The sequence below is a fragment of the Sycon ciliatum genome, chromosome 6 (assembly GCF_964019385.1).
Source record: "Sycon ciliatum chromosome 6, ocSycCili1.1, whole genome shotgun sequence".
NCBI lineage: Eukaryota > Metazoa > Porifera > Calcarea > Leucosolenida > Sycettidae > Sycon > Sycon ciliatum.
Genome location: NC_088648.1, coordinates 5547196 through 5565546, shown reverse-complemented (window position 1 = coordinate 5565546; position 18351 = coordinate 5547196). Strand labels below are relative to the sequence as shown.

Here is an 18351-nt window from a genome sequence, read left to right as displayed (position 1 = left end):
CGTGGTCTGTTGGTGTTTGTTCAGCTGACTTAGGTACTCCACCTCCCAACGATTCTTGACATGCTCCCGTGTCCGACTGAGGTAACGCAATCTCGATGACATCTGCGCAGCGTCCAGGGTACCTGCTGGCTTCTCTGACGACATCCAGATGTCACCCATCATCATTGCAGGGGTTACTGGTGGCTCATCCAGGCTATCAGACACATAAGTTAGCGGACGACTATTCACCACTGCTTCAACCTCATACAAGAGGGTCTCAAGCTCCTGGACCTTCAGAAACGCTGTTCCCATTACCTTTTTCAAGGCACTCTTCACTGTACCAACCATTCTCTCATAGAAGCTTCCATGCCATGGTGCAGCTGGAGGATTGAACATCCATGGCACACTCAGTTTGTCAGATGCCGCCTTGAACGTTGTAGCGTTGTCAGACCTGATCCGAGACGGCAAACTACGTCTCGCGACAAACTTCCGAAATGCTATCAAGAATGACTCAGTACTTAAACTATCGACCACCTCCAAGTGAACTGCTCTGGTGGTGGCACACACAAACAATGCTATCCATACCTTCGGAGATGACTCACCACGGCGCACGTACAACGGACCAGGATAGTCGATGCCGGTAGTTGCGAACGGCCTCTCGTGAACAACTCGGTCTTCCGGCAGCGGCGGGCAGACTTCTGAGGCAGCCTTAGCCTTGTAGCGGCGGCATGTAACACATCGCTGAGTAATGTTGCGTAGCGCCCGTCGACCACCGATAATCCAGAATTTCTGACGGATGAACGACAAGACTCCTTCTACACCTTGGTGCATCCTTTCAACATGCATTTTCTCCAACAGCAACTCGGTCAGATGATGTTTGCCTAACAGGACTGGGTGCTTGGCTCCATACGCCAACTCGCTGTGCTGAAGTCGTCCCCCGGCTCTGAGCACTCTATGCTCATCCAGAAACGGTGCAAGCTGATACACCTTCGACCCAGGCTTCACTGGTTGACCTTGCTTGATCAGCTCAAGATCCTCAGCGAAACATGCGGCTTGAACGATGCGGTACAATACGTTGTCTGCTACAAAATAGAGTTCAGCACGAGGCTCAGTGTGCTTCCACTGCAACATCCGAGTCACCATGCCCTGTACCCTCGACCATTAACTGAATCGGAGCCACCATTCCTTATCAGATTCTCGACTACAGGTGGTGGCTGACACTCGTACTTCTACACTGGACTCATCTGTAGCTGCGGTTGAGGATGCGATGGGCCAGTCATTGGGCTCCGTGATCCAGGTTGGTCCGCCCCTCCAGAATGGACTACGGATCTGCTTTGCACTACTCCCACGCGACGGTAAATCTGCTGGGTTGTGAAGGCCCGGGCAATGGTTCCACACAATGCCGACCTTCTTCGATATCTCTTGGACTTGACTGACGCGGTTAGCCACAAATGTTTTCCATTTGTACGATGGATTACTGATCCAATGAACGGTAGTGAGACTGTCAGTCCAGCCATAGACTTGCGTGACAGTCACACGCAGCTCCTTCACCACAAACTCAGCGTAGCGAGCCGCTAGACATACTGCTTGTAACTCAAGGCGGGCTAACGTGGGTGGAGACACGGGTACCACTTTGGCCTTGACAAATACCAAGTACGACTGTCCATTGACGACTGCATACAAACAACATCCAAACGCTTTCTCACTGGCATCGGCGAAGGCATGAAGCGCAATCGGCGTGTCAAGATTGCAGCAAATCCAACGTGGTATGTCAATGCTCACCACTTCGGCCAACTCTCCCCACCATTGCGCGTATGCGGCTGCGATGCCATCAGGCAACTTATCATCCCAGTCGCCTCCGACTTTCCAGGCTTGCTGTAGCAGTATCTTTCCCGGCACAACTGCTGGTGCTGCTAGACCTAGCGGATCAAACACTGACGCAGCACACTTGAGGAGGGATCACCGGGTCCAAACAGACGGCCTATCGGACTCGCCTAGCGCTGCTATGCTGAGCAAGTCATCACTGGTTTTCCATTTCAGACCGAGAACTTTATCTCCGGCCTCTGGATCGCACGGGATTTTGTTGCCTCGCCACTTGCGTAACTCCATGCCAGCATCCGTAAGCACACGCACGCTGAACTCTTGCATCTCCTTAGCTTCCGAGGCATTTGAGACACTAGAGACCAAATCGTCAACGTAGAAACTCGTGAGCAAGAGATCAATACGATCTCGCTCTTTGGGTGCAGACAACGCCCGTAGCTCCTTCAAGTGATGCTGAATCACCGCAGTAAGCATGTATGGCGAGCAGTTTACGCCAAATGGCAGTTTCGTTAGCCTCCAGGTTAACAGTTCATCGCTGTCGCTTCGACCGGGCCACAAGAAACGCAGGTACGGACGGTCTTCGGGATTAACCGCAACCATGAAGAAAGCCTTGCGGATGTCCGCTTGCAGCACGCTCTTATATTCACGGAACCGTAATAGCATACCTGCGAGACTCGGCAATAGCGACGGTCCAGGGTCAACCATGTCGTTCAACGACTTGCCATCTGGCGCCGTCGCCGAGGCATTGAACACCACTCTTAACTTCGTGGTTGCAGCGTGCTCGCGGAATACACCATGATGCGGTACATAGTACCCGGCATCGCTCTCACATGGCTCTAGCTCAATTGCTCCAAGCTCGCGGTACTCCCTGATCAGCACATCATCATAGAGCGCACGCTTCCCATTCCTCTTCAGCTTTTCAAGAAGCCGCGTTGCGATGACTCTAGCTTGAGCATAGTTATCCGTTGGGCGACGCTCATTTCGCCACAAGAGACCCACTTGGTACCCGCTGCCCTGGCAACATAGCGGGAAAGCTAGCAGGTGCTGATGTTGTTCTGGAGGTTCATCCAACTGCCATAGTTTGTCGATGTGGGCTGTGACACATGACATGGTCACCGGCTGACTGTTACGACTTGGTGCAGACGCTGGACCAGATAATACATTACCTATCTCTGTGTTCCACACCGTCTCACCATTAACTTCCTTCTTGCTGTGCAGTACCGCGTTGATATAGTCTGCACCAATCAGCATATGTATTTCGTCAGATGTTCCTTGTTGAGGCTTGTCACTCAGCTCTACTCCCCAACTGTGCCACTGCGCAATGGTCTGCGGACTTGCGCCCTTCAGGTCCAGCTCTAGCGTTGGTTTCACGAACGCGCGTACCCGAATGCTAGCGGAGCTACCCTGGATCGTGATGGCGTACTTATCCATGCGCTGTTGGGTTGGTTCCGCGCCGAACGGCTTCACCTCTACATTTTCAACCCCAACGTGTTCTGCATCGATTGCTGACACCAAAGCTGCAGTCACGAATGACGCCTCAGCACCCGAGTCCAGGAACACGCGAACCTTCGCGTTTCGAGTTCTTCCCTCAACTCGTGCCACTCCGGTCATCAGCCACACACTTGGCGAGTGTAGACAGCACAATCCAACATTCTTCTCCGTTACTATCTCAGTCGGTTTCTCCCGGTTGTAACCTGCTCTATCCAACACATCATGTATTAGCAGGTGGTGTTTTCTCTGGCATTTCGGGCATCTCGCGCCTGACCGACATTCTCTGGCCATATGGCCATACTAAAGGCAGTTTCAGCAGAGTCTCTCTCGCTGCAGAAAACCCTTTCTCCCTTCCTGTGGCAGCGACTATAGCTGCTTCTCTGCATCTGCAAACGATATCGCCATGCACTGTGCCGACGCCGTGGGCCTTGGCACGGATCGTTCTACTGGCTTCCTGGCAGTATCACCCTGTCGTCCGTGTGCAACCTGGTAAGACGCGCCGTGCTCCTGTACCTGGCGCAGAGACATCCCGTAGCACTGCCGTTCGACCAGGTACGTCTTCATCTCAGGTCCGCAGTGCTCCAAGATTACCTGCTTTGCCATTGCTTGCAGCACCGGGGCCATTTTACCTATATCGGCGCTATACTTGGTGTCCACCTCGCCATCTTCTGTCATAGCGAGTGTGGCCCACACCTCTACCTCTCGGCAAACACGGACAACGTATTGATGAAACGACTCATCTGACCGCTGCTTGCCTGTCAGCAATGTCTTCCACGCTTTATCCGGAGTCTTTCCGAGCGAGGCAAGCAACTCTCGCTTTGCTTCCTCGTAATTGTTGCACCCAATATATATCCTCTCCGCTTTGCTACCCGCTAGCGCGATGCGCAGTGGCAGCAGCCATTCCCTTTCTTCGAACTCGTTCTTGGAACAGATGTCCTCGAACAGGTCAAGATAACGCTCCAATGGCTGCGTTCCATCATATGAGGGGATTTTCATCAACGGTTGACGCCCCCGCTGTGACAGGAAGCCTCCTCTGTACCTCCCATCGCGGCTTTACCATCACCCTCATACGCATTGGCGATGCGCTCGTTAATCTCCTTTAGTGTTTTGTCAAACTCGGTGCGGAGCGCCTCCTCTCGCCGTCTGGCACTGCGCTCCTCACGCTCCTCATACTGTTGGAGCCTCTGCTCCACATGTTCCATCAACAACTCGCCTTCTAATCCTAACCGAACTCCATTGGCAATAAAGCTGGCTTCCAAATTGTGTAGTTGCTCTGCAATGCTCGCTCCTATCCTGGCGTGGTCGCCAAATGTTATGAACCCTCTAAGATTCTCTAAATTGTCAGGATCGTACGACCACACGGCACGAGGACAACTCTTTTCCTTTACACAGTATATTTCACTTCATCGAATAATTAACAATGAACACTAATAACACCAGCTATTTATAGCATGCAAAAACAGCGTACATGCAAAAACATATGCATATAAAACTGGACATAACAGCGTATACAGCAAAACACACACAGCGCATATAGCGTATGCCATGCAGCAACATCAGCGGTACGGCGGAGTAGAAAGACAACATTGTGACGAATACAATGCCATAAGCGGGAAGGCCTTTCCCAATTGAGAACTGGTGGTTTGCAACACTACCTAGGTGCGGTGAAAAAGTAGTAGAGAGCAACCAAGGTACGTGGTTTGCTGATCTTTGTGCGCTCATTGTACACTTTGAATAATTACAATAATAAAATTCATGTTCCAGCAGCACTGTGCGTTTCGTTATCACCTTTAGAACTTTCGGCAACTTCGACTTCTTTGGGTATGCCACATTTTTCTATGTACTTCGAAGTAGAAAGTGCGGAATTGCGCCACTTTACCCTATAAATATACTCATTCCTTTATATGCTATTCATTCGTTATCTACCTCCACTGAAATGCTCTTAATGAGCGAAAAAGATGTCTGGAAAATAGGGAACATCTACCCAAAAACTAACTTCCTCGCTACAGAAAATAGAACCAAGGAACTACAAGTTATGCTATAATGTCCACTAACATCACCAGTTACTAAACAATCAGCCCATTATTGAACATTATAGCGTAACTTGAAGTTCCTTGGTCCATTTTCATTCCGGTAAATTTATCCTTGGCTCTTCACCTGAGTCCATTATAATTATTGGTTTGGTCTCGCAATCACTATTCAATGTAAATTCACTGACAGACCATGGAGGAAAAATGTTTAAGGAAAAACGAAAAATAGCCTTGTTTCGGGTCGTCCGGCAGGGTCATTTTTCGCAACTACTGAAACTTATATTTGGTCCGCCTATGCATACGGTAGATGCCAGGGAGTCGTTAATTACCAGCATTTTACGACTCCCTACTAGGTGCATGCATACGCCTACAGGTAAGTTAACAACTGTGACTTGATATACATTGTCCAAACCATGATATGATGTGTGTACAATCATTATTAAAGGGGAAGTCCGGTGAAAAATTTAAATTTCAGGGTCGGTAGAGTTTCGGGCGCTGAGTCGAATGGTGTTGGTCCCACGTGTCTCCGACAAAGCGTTCTCGAGATATTTCCGTTTGAAAAACTGAGTTTCGGGGGCTGCGCCATGACGTCATGCGGCCGCGCCACACCCTCTGCAACGTCATAGCGTGCAGCTAGGTCAAAAGGAGTGCGTGAAAGCAATAGTGTCAGCACTATTTCAAATGATTTGGCGACTGATATTAGGTCGTGCAAGCGACCCCAAAGACCTGTAACTCCTTGTGAGAGTGAGGATGCAGCCATGGCTGACCTTCATGAGTTCGGTCTGGGGCTGAGAACCTCGGTATTCAGCTGAAGAAATGGCCGCGCGGGCCCGTCAAGAGTCAGCGCTACTGAGTTTCCGACTGATGAAGAAAAGCAGCAGACGAGGCTGATGTAATTTAACTAATTATCAGATCGCTGGAGAGCAGGGTCGCCAAAATGGAGAAGAGTGATGCGAGTGCTCTAAATGTTGTTCCATACCGATTAGATTCGCTTAGACTCCAGTAGCCTGCCACATGGTGATGTTTTGGTGCGAACTAATTACTTGGAATATTTCGGACTACTCAATTGGAGAACAGTGCAGGCTCTTTGAACCACGGGCACGACTCTTCGCTCGCAGCGCTATGGAATCTGAAAGTTCTAGGTCCGGGAGCTGTTCCCTGTTTTGTCACTTGTCACGGTTGTGCACTCATCGCTGTAGCATAAAATAATGAGGCGGGAGCGGAAAACTAAAATTTTCTTTCTCAAAGCACAATCACCGGCACCGGCAAGGAGAAACGCACGTTCCCTGACTACATGATCATGACTGTACAATACGACTGATACGAGTGTACAAAGTAGTATATGACGAGTCCGTGTGTTGACTAGTTTTCTGAGTCTTGTGTCAGTTGTGACTCCAGTCTTGTGTATATACTACCCCAGCACGGCAGTGCGGGAGTAGTTCCGGCGTCTGTGATGAGTTTGTTGACTGCACCACAGCTAGATAACACACTGCACGCACTGCATGCACGCAGCGCACAGCGCGTAGAGGCTGACGGAAAAAGTCCAACTCGGAAACGGCTAAAATACGGTATAACCTCGAGGTGTACCGAGCTGAAAATCACAGGGTACGTAGTGTTTGTAACACTGAATCGAATGGTCTTGGTCCGAAGAAGCTGCGACAAACAGTTCCCCAATCGAACGCGCTCCGAATATGGCCATTTTTGTACACAACTAGATGGTGTGGCTACCTGGCTGCACGCTGTGACGTCATCACCTGGATCTGGGTGATGCGCGCTCAAATTCGCACATGTTCGATTGGGCGTATCTGACAAACCATAAGCCGCAGCCTCCTCGGACAAAGACCATTCGACTCAGCAACCCAAACTCTACCGACTGTGAAATTTAAATTTTTCACCGGACTTCCCCTTTAATTTTCACCATGTGTTTGCGGATGTCAATGACTTGCCAATACTCTCTAGCTCAACCTATCTCTTGCCCGAAAATAATACCAATAAGCAATGGAAGCTACCTGATTTTCGGAGAAACATACGCTGGATCTGTGGCAACCATTGCATGCAACCAAGGTTATCGTCCACCTAATAATTCCACAACCACATGCCAGCCACGCAATGAGACACACGGTGTGTGGAATAATGTACTTAACTGCAATTGTAAGTGAACCAGGTTGTTTAAAATTTGTATAGCTACTGTAGAGATATTTTTCTTCACACATCCCATTTCCAGCCCCCTCCCTCAACCTGACAACTTGCCATCAAGTCTTGAGTTTACCCATTGTATAGTGACGGTTCAGAACATCTCTCTCAAGAATTCTTGAAATTTCCAATCCTAAGACGCGATTTACAAGACGGCAGAAATCATATCGGGGGGCCACTGGGGGCACTGGGGGCCCACCATGCTGGGGGCCCACTTTCACGATAATCGTGGCGTCTACGAGTACATTTACGCCAAAAAGCGCGAAACAAGACTTGATTTTTTACGCGGCTCTTTTCACCATGATATTTTATTGTATGCATGTCTTGAAACTTTGAAAAACTCATGGCAACTGGTAGGTGAATCATTCAAAAATGAAAACGTGCCTGTTGTTTGACGGTGCAGCCATGTGAATCCACACAGTCACTTTTCTGGTGAATCACTCCCTGTAAAACGTGCAAGTGCCTGTCGTGTGAATAGGCCATTGCTGATAACCCAGCTAGGTGCATGTCTCTGGTGTGAATGCAGTAAGCCCATGCTTATCATCGTCAGCGATAAAATCTTCCATCTAGCATTGACTATAGACACTCATTGTCTACGTGTTCCAACTGCTCTCATTGACGTGCAGTGCCATCTTTGCAGTAGTGCTGTAAACACCTCTTTTGTTGTATCAATCGCCTTTCAGACCCTCATTTGACCCCGAGCTCTTTTGCTACATAGTTATCTGTTGACTATCATTCGCTCCTTTCCAACTGGACGGTTTCGCCCATTTGGTTTGCGAATTTTAATATAGAAAGACGGGAACAAGCCGGCAACTTGCAGGCAAGTATTGACCCTAGGGACCCTTTATATTCTCTCTCTCTCCCTCTTTCTCTCTCTCTCTCTCTCTCTCTCTCTCTCCGAGTCTCTGTACCACACCTGTAACACCAGGCAACTCGCCATCTCATTATTTTCTGTTTCCTTGCTCCACACCGTAATACTGGCTCATTTCCTTTTTTCTGCTCTACTTACTTTTTTTGTATTTGGTGCTTGATCCTGCCGTTATTCCCAAGACCCATGGCAGGGGGGGGGGGGGTAGGCCCAATTCATCAGCACAATGCTCCGGCTTCCCGCTGTATTTTTATGTCTCCTCTTTGCTTTTGTCTTCCCATTCCGTTCTCTGCTGGACTGTGTGTTTCAGTACGAAAACATGTTTAAAAAATACACGTATGTTGACGGTCCACTGCACTTTCAGCAAGATCCTGTGAAAACTACATTCATTCGCAATCACAGGAGACTGCAGACTGCTGGCAAGAGTGCTCAATGCACAACCTGAAGAGATTCAGTACGAACGAAAATCCAGTTCCAATGTTCAACACAAAAATCGCGAATCAGCCACGCCCTCCCTATTAGTTTACGCAGTGCATGGGCATTGCATGTGTGCCAGAGGCTAAATTTCAATCCCTGTGCTGAATGAGACCATGTTATCCTGCAACTCAGTCTCCTTAGGTTTTCTTTTTAAGTGCATCTTAAAAACTACTTCGAAAGAAAAGGTGTCAGCACCGACGCAATCCACACAGTCAAGTAAGCCAATTTGGTAACCCAACGTTTTCGTTCCCTTCTCATCATGGGTAAATACAGGGAATAATGGAAAAATGTCACAATACAGCAAGTTATAGAGCTAGAGCAAAAGCAAAGATCGAGAACCTCACGCTATACGTGTGGAAAAAAATATATAATTCACCAGAACAGGTCAAAAACAAGGTGAAGGTAAAGAAATGACTAAAACATAATGAAAACATCAGTTAGGAGAAACATTCCTGACACTTTCATGAGGATTAGTGCCAAACTACTGAAGTGACAAAAATATTCCCTTCTGAACACATAGTTCAGTGGACACCTTATGGATATAAGACGCTTCCAAAACAGACAAATGTAATACAGATCTACCAAGGGCCAAAACGGAGAAAACATCATCTGCCGTTAGTTGTTCTATAAATTGCTGTATTTTGACATTTTTCCATCATTCCCTGTACTTACCCATGATGAGAAGGGAACGAAAACGTCCAGTTACCAAATTGGCGTACTTGACTGTGTGATTTGCGTTGGTGCTGACCCCTTTTCTTTCGAAATTGGACACGCCTCCAATTTTTTCCTTGAAACTACTAGTTGAGATAATATTTACGTTTATTTTGCTTTATTTTTCCCTGTTCCAATGGGAATCATAGTGGTTGTTTGAACAATCTGTCCGTGGTGTATTTTGTAGTAGCGCTTTAACAGAGAATTGTGCCTGCAGTGTACTTTCTGTGTGGTGGGAAAGAATTTAGTCAGTATTGCTAAACTTCGATAGTGTTCTCTGTTGAGCTGCTTGTCTCCCTGTTTTGCTTTCATTCATGCATCTTTCTCAATCTGTCTTGGTGGATGTCAATCACGTGCAATGTTGCTGGATAGTGTATTCGCGTTGCCCAAATAATGTCAATGTACCGAATGGGATTGTTAATGTGTTCAATAATGACACTGGAGGAGAGGCAGATGTAACCTGTAATACAGGATATCGCCCATCAAATAATGCTACACTGAAATGCCAGAAACACAATGCTACACACAATGCATGGACCAATCTACTCAGCTGCGACCGTAAGTAAAGTAATTTACTTTTTGTAAGAGAGAAAGTAGGTTCATTCCATCCTGTACCTCACATATCCAGTCCCTGACTTAACCGGGCAACGTCCATACAGGTATCAGCAATTTGTTTTTGAGATCACCGGGAATTATGCTTTCTCACCAGGGGAAAAACCTCCGCTGCCTACTAAAAACGAATAAAATAATTATCTTTGTATCTTGAGCAAGTAAACAACACTGTCTTCAAAATTTCTCAGAAATATTTTAAAATTGGCTACACCGAGCAGACCATTGGGCTGCTGCTGAACCTTGCCCAAATGCCAAAACAGTATGATCACAACGTATATTGACGTGCTATCATCATCATCAAAACAGGAAAAACGAGGATATTTCCCCTAAACCGTAACAAAAATTCGGCTTCATGCCATTAGAGTTCATAGTACTGAAATATAGAGAATTGTGTGTTGCTCCCTACATGGGAGCGCGCGCTTTTCCTGCCAACTTGAATTCTCACTTGACCGACTCACAACTGCCATCCAGACAGAGCACACAAGAAGTCCATCGGACCTTCCACCCGGCAAACCTGCAAGAAAGCACCACTCCCTGCTCCATACACAGTGTTTCTGTGAATTCACCCCTCATCAGTTAAACTTGAGTAGGCTGAGGAAGATTGTGCCTGAAGCGCACCAGTTATAGAGTGCTCTCCAGGCACAAACATCACAAGGGGTACAAACTTATAGTCGCTCTGCTTTCAGCGCGACATTCAAAGTCGCGCCAACCTTTTCTTCACATTGTTGTCCCCAACTCGGGCTTGCGAATTAGATGGTTTGGAGGCAACACCGTTGTGAATGGCCAACGGTCCTCAGCGCTTGTTCAGCACCTGCATGAGGGACACTGACTCACACTGCTATCGGGTGATCATGAGGAAATGGAGCGTCTCTGTAAGTTTGTATCCCTGGTGATGTTTGTCCGTGGAGAGCACTGTATAAGCGGCGCTCTGCGGACATGGATGCAGTGAATGGGATTTTCGGTGTTTGACCACATGCTGGTGAGCTGATCTACTCACATCCCACCGCTTTAGGAGCTGCATCTGTGCCTCGATCCTTACGGATGCGGAAAACCCGGCCTCTATATAGAGAAATCCGTAACAATGCGAACCGTGGATATTTTTCGGGCACAATCTTCCTCAGCCTACTCAAGCTCAACTGATGAGGGGTGAATTCCCCGAAACACTGTGTATTAATTAAGCAGGGAGTGGTGCTTTCTTGAAGGTTTGCCGAGCGGACAGTTCGATGGATGTCTCATGTACTCTGTCTGGATGGCAGTCGGGAGTCGGTCAAGTGAGAATTCAAGTCGGCAGGAAAAGGGCGAGCTCCCATGTAGGGAGCAACACACGGTTCCCCAAGTATCGCCGAAGTCGCACCAACCTGTTCTTCACATTGAAATATAGAGACTAAAAGATTTGGTGAAACTGCGTTCTCATAGCAATCTCCATGGAAACTATACTACAACACAGCGGAGTCATCATTTGAGGGAAATAATGACGATGAAAATGACAGTAGGCATGGGCGGGTAATGCTAGCATTATGGCTGGCATTATAGTCCCTTTTTTCCAGGTGGCATTATGCTGGCATTATAACACTATTTCGCATGCAAAATTGGCATTACAAGCATAATTGCCGGTCGACAACGGTGTCATGCATGAAGCTGGCTAGGTCCAGTTCCGAAAATCGTGCATCTGAACCCGTCCGGCTTCATCCGGAGACTTGACGTTGCAAATCAACCTTCTCAGTGGATTGTTTCAGACAACCTGCTCACTGTTGTTTAAGTTTTTTTCTCCTACGCTTTGGCTTTGATCCAAGACGGCCTTCTTAAATCGACTTTCCCAACTTTCAAACTGGCATTATGGAGTAGTGTGAGCATTTTAAGTAGCATTATATCCTCATATTATGAGCATTGCCTTTAGCATTATTGCAGCAAATAACTAGCATTACCCGCCCATGCCTAAACGACAGTCACTTCATATTGATAGTAATGTTACACGTTCCGATTCAACCAATTAGTACAAGTGTCTCTGGGGCAGACTGAACCATTTGAACCGACCCCAATCCTTGGGGAGTAGTGCATATTGACTGTGTGAATGTACTGGTTTCAGCTACATTTAGTGTGGACTGCTAGACTACAGCAGTGCTAGCTGGTGTGATCCTGGTCACAGATGGCTGAGCCACAGTGGTGGTATGCTCTGCTCCGCTTATCACAGACTGTTCAGACACAGGGGTTGTGCATGCTGCTCTGGCTGCCGCATGATCACCATCTAAGATCGCTGACATCTGTTGCTGCTGTTGGTCAGTTGATTCAGCGTAACTCTTCAGGCTCATGGGGTTCCTTTGCCCTGTCACAGCCATAATGTGCCGCACTGGTGTGCCAGACGCGGACAGGTGGTGCACTGCAGTGGCAAGGGCGCTGTGGTTGGGTACACCTACGAATGTTCACATCGCTTAGAAATGGCTTGCATCATTATGGTGTTCTTGTCAATGGGAGCACGGTCGTACCATACTTTTGCGCCCTTGGCCAGGTTGCGTTTCGAATGCTGAAATAACGCGTCGAGGTCAGGGTTCAAACGCTCCAGCAGGAACTAATGAAGAAGACCTGGTCAGGGTCTTGAATTCAGCCTTAAGCGGCGGGATCGAACCGGTCCCCAATGCCCCCAGGGTGATCCTTGGTGGCAAGATCAACCGCAACTTTGAAGAACTCTTTTCCGTTTTCGTTCTTGCACAGCTGGAGGTCAGTCTTTTTTAGGGAGCTTTGCATTTCTCGACCTGGCAGACGGAAGTGGTAGGTCACATAAAACCAGACCTTCATATTCAGGGCATCTAGCTCCATGCTCCTCATGAACACGTCCTTCATCTTTGCGAGATCGTTGTCAGTTATGATAACCTTGTGTTCCACAGGTCGCAGCTCGCCTGCGGATTTTCATTCTTTCAGCATGCCGTCCAGGGCGTTGTTGCTTCGCTGGAACTTGGCAACCTTGATGATGTGCCACTGGCAACTTCCAGGAATAACTGTCGGACGGCAGCCCTCAAGCAGAGCAAGCTCGCCCGCTGGTAGAATAGCCCATACTGCCGCCTAGAGCCAACATACAGTTTTGCTAGGAGGGTGCAAAGCTCGTGCTTGCTGCACTTGTCGAAATATATCGACGTCTCCTTGTTCTTATTGAAAATTTTGAGAACGGTCTGCCATCCGGGTGTGGCTTTTCCTGTTGCCTCGGGAACACTGCCATTAATTACCTCTGCAACATATTCGTCTGACATGGACACAAAAAACTTTGGAGCCATTGCTCTTGCACTGGCTCGATCACGCTTGTCAAACTACACACAAACACAACAAAAACGCTAGTAAGCATTCACCACACTTTTTCTTCCCCAAGACAAACCCAAAACCTGCACAGCACGTACATACCTACAAAAGCTACTTCTACTCCAGTACGCTGTCAAAAGATTGCACAAACCTCCGTGGGGATAGCGTGTGTGCCAGCATGCATGCACGCACGCACGCGCACTTGCTCGGGAAATAAACGTTTTTTTCCATTGTGATGTGAAGTGGGGATTGTATGAGGAGCGGAGAGCGGAGATATAACAGTCCCACCCTGGTACCCTCCCAATAGGATCTATAATGCGCTGAAAAAAGGGTGAAGAAGAAGCTAGAGTTCCCGCGTTTGAGCTGATGGATCACGTGTGGGGCAGTTTTCTTTTACCAAAATTTTGATTTTTGAATTTTAGTAAAACTGCGTTTTGAAAATGCTATCTCGAGCAAAGGAAAACCGGATTTCGGGCTGATGAGCTGATGGATCACGTATGGGGCAGTTTTCAAAATTTGATTTTTGAATTTTAGTAAAACTGGGTTTTGAAAATGCAAAGGAATAATGTATTGCGCTTCGGGGAAGGAGTTCGGGCAACAATCCCTGGCCATGTGATAAAGACAGCTATGAATCGGTTTGTGGAAGACAACTAAAAAAGAGACAAATAAATAACAGGACACATAACGGTAATCTAGTCACGTGGAGACATAAAAGCCCAGTGTCGATAGCATGGATACGACACTTTCGAACTCATTTTTGACAAACATCTTTTCCTATGATCTCACCCACAGCTATCCCAACAGCAGCTCCATCGACTAGCTACCCAACAACCACTGCTCCAACATTGAGCCGCATGACTGCTCAACGCACCACTCCAACAGTGAGCCACGTGACTGCTCCACCCAGCACTCCTCCAACAGGCACAACTCCAACAGTGAGCCGCGTGACTGCTCCGCGGAGCACTGCTTCAAGAGGCACAACCTCAACAGTGAGCCTCGTGACTGCTCCACGAAGCACTGCTTCAACAGGCACAACTCCAACAGTGAACCGCGTGACTGCTCCACGGAGCACTGCTCCAACAGGCACAACTTCAATAGTGAGCCGTGTGACTGCTCCACGGAGCAGTGTTCCAACAACAAGCACTAATTCAAGAGGCACAACCTCAACAGTGAGCCTCGTGACTGCTCCACGAAGCACTGCTTCAACAGGCACAACTCCAGCAGTGAGCCGTGTGACTGCTCCACGGAGTACTGCTCCAACAGGCACTGGTAACATAGTTGCTGCTCACACGGCGCATGCTCCAGCAACTACAGTCGCAGCAAGTGCCTCCAAGGCAGTCTCCAGGAATACAATTTCACTTGCCTCCAGCCCAGTGAACAGTTTGGCAAGCACTGCAACAACAAGGCCTCCAATACCTGACAGTAATGAATCCATGAAAGCCTCACCGAATTCCACACAGGTACTGTCTGCCATGACTACTGCAGAAATGTCAACCAGCTCAACCATCACAGAACACCACAGCAATTATAAAATGGACACTCCAGCACCTGAGAGTTCAACTTCAGCTGCACCTACAACAGACGTGGAAGGTAAGAACCAGCAACCCAACTATGGGCTGATCATTTCTATAGGCATGTGCTGCGCACTAGTTGGACTGGGCTGTTCAAGAAATCCCTATCCCCTCCCCCCCCCCCCCCCCTTACACCCACCGTGGGGAAGGTGACGACTACACCAGTAGGGGTAGAGATCAGACCAACAGACAGACCAACAGAGACTTTCTCTCAAGTAATCCCTTGGAAAGTTATGTGTTTCTGCATGCTACACAGTTCAATACAAAGTAATACTGCTCCTACACTGATGCATATGTCGGCAATCTTGCTTATAAGCTGTTTTCCTAGTCCATATTACGGCAATTCTACTCTCAAATGTTCAATGTTGTTTGTGTATGTACGGGGAGAGGGGGGGGGGGGGTGAAGGTGTGCGAAGTGGATGGGTGAGGATGTGTGTGTGTGTGTGTGTGTGTGTGTGTGTGTGTGCTTGCACATGTGTGTGTGTGTGTGCACGTGTGTGTGTGTACACATGTGTGTGCGTGCCCATGTGCGCGCCCGTGTGTGTGTTTGTGTGTGTGTGTGTGTGTGTGCATGCGTGCGTGCATGCGTGCGTCCGTGCGTCCGTGCGTCCGTGCGTGCGTGCGTGTGTGGGGGTCAGTCCAATACCTTCATCTTTCTCTGATTACGTTTGAATCTCCTTCCCCTCTCCCGGGGAGAACCACATAACCAGGCCATACTCAGATGTTGAGCAAAGCCGAGCTCTGAGACGTTGAGCATCAACACATTGCTCAGCGATCGTCACGGGCCTGGCACAACAGCTTCTTGTTCCTCCAACGTAAAGAAAAAAGAATGGGTGTCCGAACTCCAAATGAAGTCCAACACTCGGCTGCAGAAACTCCAGAACCGTGCTGCCCGGGCAGTGTTTGGAAAACCGCGCAGCCTTGCTCTCTCCCTCTCTCTTTCACTCTCTCTCTCTCTCTCTCATGCAAAACATTGGCTGCTTCGCAGGCTGGAGCTGTGTCAGCAGCCTCTGCATCACCACCACACGAGACTCCAATGACTTTACAGGCAAGTACACCAACCATCAATCCCGCACGAATCCACTCCCTGTCATAATGAGTCTTTACTTCATGTCCTGAATCAACGGGAAATGGACAAGGTAGAAGTCCGGCAGTCCCTACTGCTACCGTCAGCCAAAAACACCAAGGCATGGCACACAATAAACACTCAGTTGAAGAGCCACCTCACTCAACATTTCCCAACCTCATACCTCAAAAACACTAACATCGACGAGACTCTGGACAAACTAGAGAACTTCATTCACTGGTTTTTTGACCAGAAACCACCAGCACCTCCACCAAAACACAAGAATGCAAATAAAAACCGTGCTGTGGAAAAACTCCGGGCCCACAGGCGTGATTTAAAGCGCCAATTTCGTAAGATCAAAAACCCGGACGAAGTACCTGCAGCACTCAGAAATGAGTATTTTTCAATTAGAAAACAAATCAAGCGTCTTTTGAAACAACAAAAGATGTACGACGATCGATCCCGGAACAAGAGGGACCAGGATGCCTTTCTCAAGGACCCATATGCCTTCGGAAAGAAATTGTTTCAACCAACCAACCATGTCAAACCCATTTTCTCTGACACTACCTACTTTGAGTACTTCCAACATACATATGCAGACCAGGATCGTGCCACTTCGTACGAATCCTGCCCCAGTGCAGGGAAGCCCCGGGATTGCACCCACCCAGTCGATGAGGGGACAACTACATGGGCTGAATTTCAGAATGTTTTGAAGAAGTGTCTCAACACCTCTGCACCGGGTCCTGACAAGATACCTTACATAGTTTGGAAGCTTTGTCCCTCCCTTCAATCCATTCTTTTCACCATCTTTGGGCGGGGTTGGGAGAGCAAGATTATTCCAAGGCAGTGGCAGGTAGCATGTATTACACTCCTGGCCAAGGGGGCGGTGTCTGATGATCCTTCGAAATTCCGACCGATCGCTCTAGCAAACACGTCCGGGAAAATCTTTTTCACCTTAGTTGCAAAACGCCTCTTGAAACATATGCTAGGCAATAAGTTCTTCGATGGTGACAATCAAAAAGGATTTATACCTGCAAAGGCTGGGTGCTTAGAGCCTACATCACTTTGTTATGAGGCGATGCGTGATGCAAAGACGGCAAAACGCCAAACTTGCATTGCGTGGATAGATTTGAAGAATGCATTTGGTTCAGTGCGCCACAATCTGATACAGTATGCTCTAACCCACTACAGCCTTCCTTTGCAATTCAGGAAATTAATTTTTTCCTACTACGACAGTCTTTGCGCTTTCGTCGTACAACCACACACTTCCACCTTTAATTACAACATTGGTGTTTTCCAGGGGTGCCCCTTGTCCCCGGTCCTTTTGAATATTTGTTTCCAGCTTCTGCTGGACTCACTTGCAGCCCCTGAATTAAGTTGCCTCTCCTATGATTTTAAATCTGCCCCTTTGCAAGTGTCCCAAACAGCTTTTGCTGATGACTTAGGCCTCTATAGCAAATCTAGTGCAGGTTTTCAAAAACTCATTGCGGTCACGGAGGACTTTCTCTCGTGGACCCAACGTATGCAGGCGGCGCCGCACAAATGCAAAAGCAGTGCAGCAAAGCTTGTAGATGGCGGGTACAAACCTTACGATCCCTGCCTGACGATGTCAGGGAGGAAGATCGCTTTCATTGACACCGAAGAGTTCAAGTTCCTGGGGCGAAGGCTGCATGCTGATTGCTCTGAGCAGACCTAGCGGGAAGACATCCGTCAACTCACTGTATCTCTCATGCAAAACGTAGATGGCTCTTGGCTTCAAGACCACCACAAGCTATGGCTTTACCACCATCTTGTAGTGCCCAAGCTTTTTTGGTCTTTCCAGGTTCTTGAACTCACACAAGGTGTTGTACGTGAACTGCGCTTTATGTGTTTACCATTTCTGAAGAAATGGTCAGGCCTACCTCGATGCGCAAACTCTGCCATTCTTTTAATTGGCAGTCACAAACGCTTTGCCTTACGCCTCCACTACCTTCCTACGGTGTGGAAATGTGCCAGTCCATCAAATGGCACATTCTTCGATCGAGTGGGGATGCGCGCATGAGGGCGCTGTACACTCTGCGTCGGAGTAAGGATGCGAAGCTGACAAAGCGGTATGCGGCGACAATAGAGCTGGAGTGTGCAGAGGCATCAGTAGGTTCAGGGACTCTCCGTCCACCATCATCTTCAAGTCATCGTGCAGGGTTGGGTGCTCGTGCTCCGAAGCAGCATTCCAAACCCCCGAGGAAGGATCTCCTTCAAACATTT

The 18351-nt window shown here is 48.2% G+C and overlaps 1 protein-coding gene across 4 annotated transcripts in view; it reads left to right on the top strand.

The window, feature by feature from the left end:
• The window catches only part of LOC135819234 (sushi, von Willebrand factor type A, EGF and pentraxin domain-containing protein 1-like), a 149943-nt gene that overhangs the window by 128355 nt on the left and 3237 nt on the right, over positions 1 to 18351 (top strand). For all 4 annotated transcript variants that reach the window (XM_065332401.1, XM_065332402.1, XM_065332403.1 and 1 more), the window contains 3 exons: positions 7281 to 7472; positions 9943 to 10128; positions 14263 to 15060. In XM_065332401.1, coding sequence (XP_065188473.1) covers positions 7281 to 7472; positions 9943 to 10128; positions 14263 to 15060 — 1176 coding nt within the window. The remainder of the gene's footprint in view (positions 1 to 7280; positions 7473 to 9942; positions 10129 to 14262; positions 15061 to 18351) is intronic.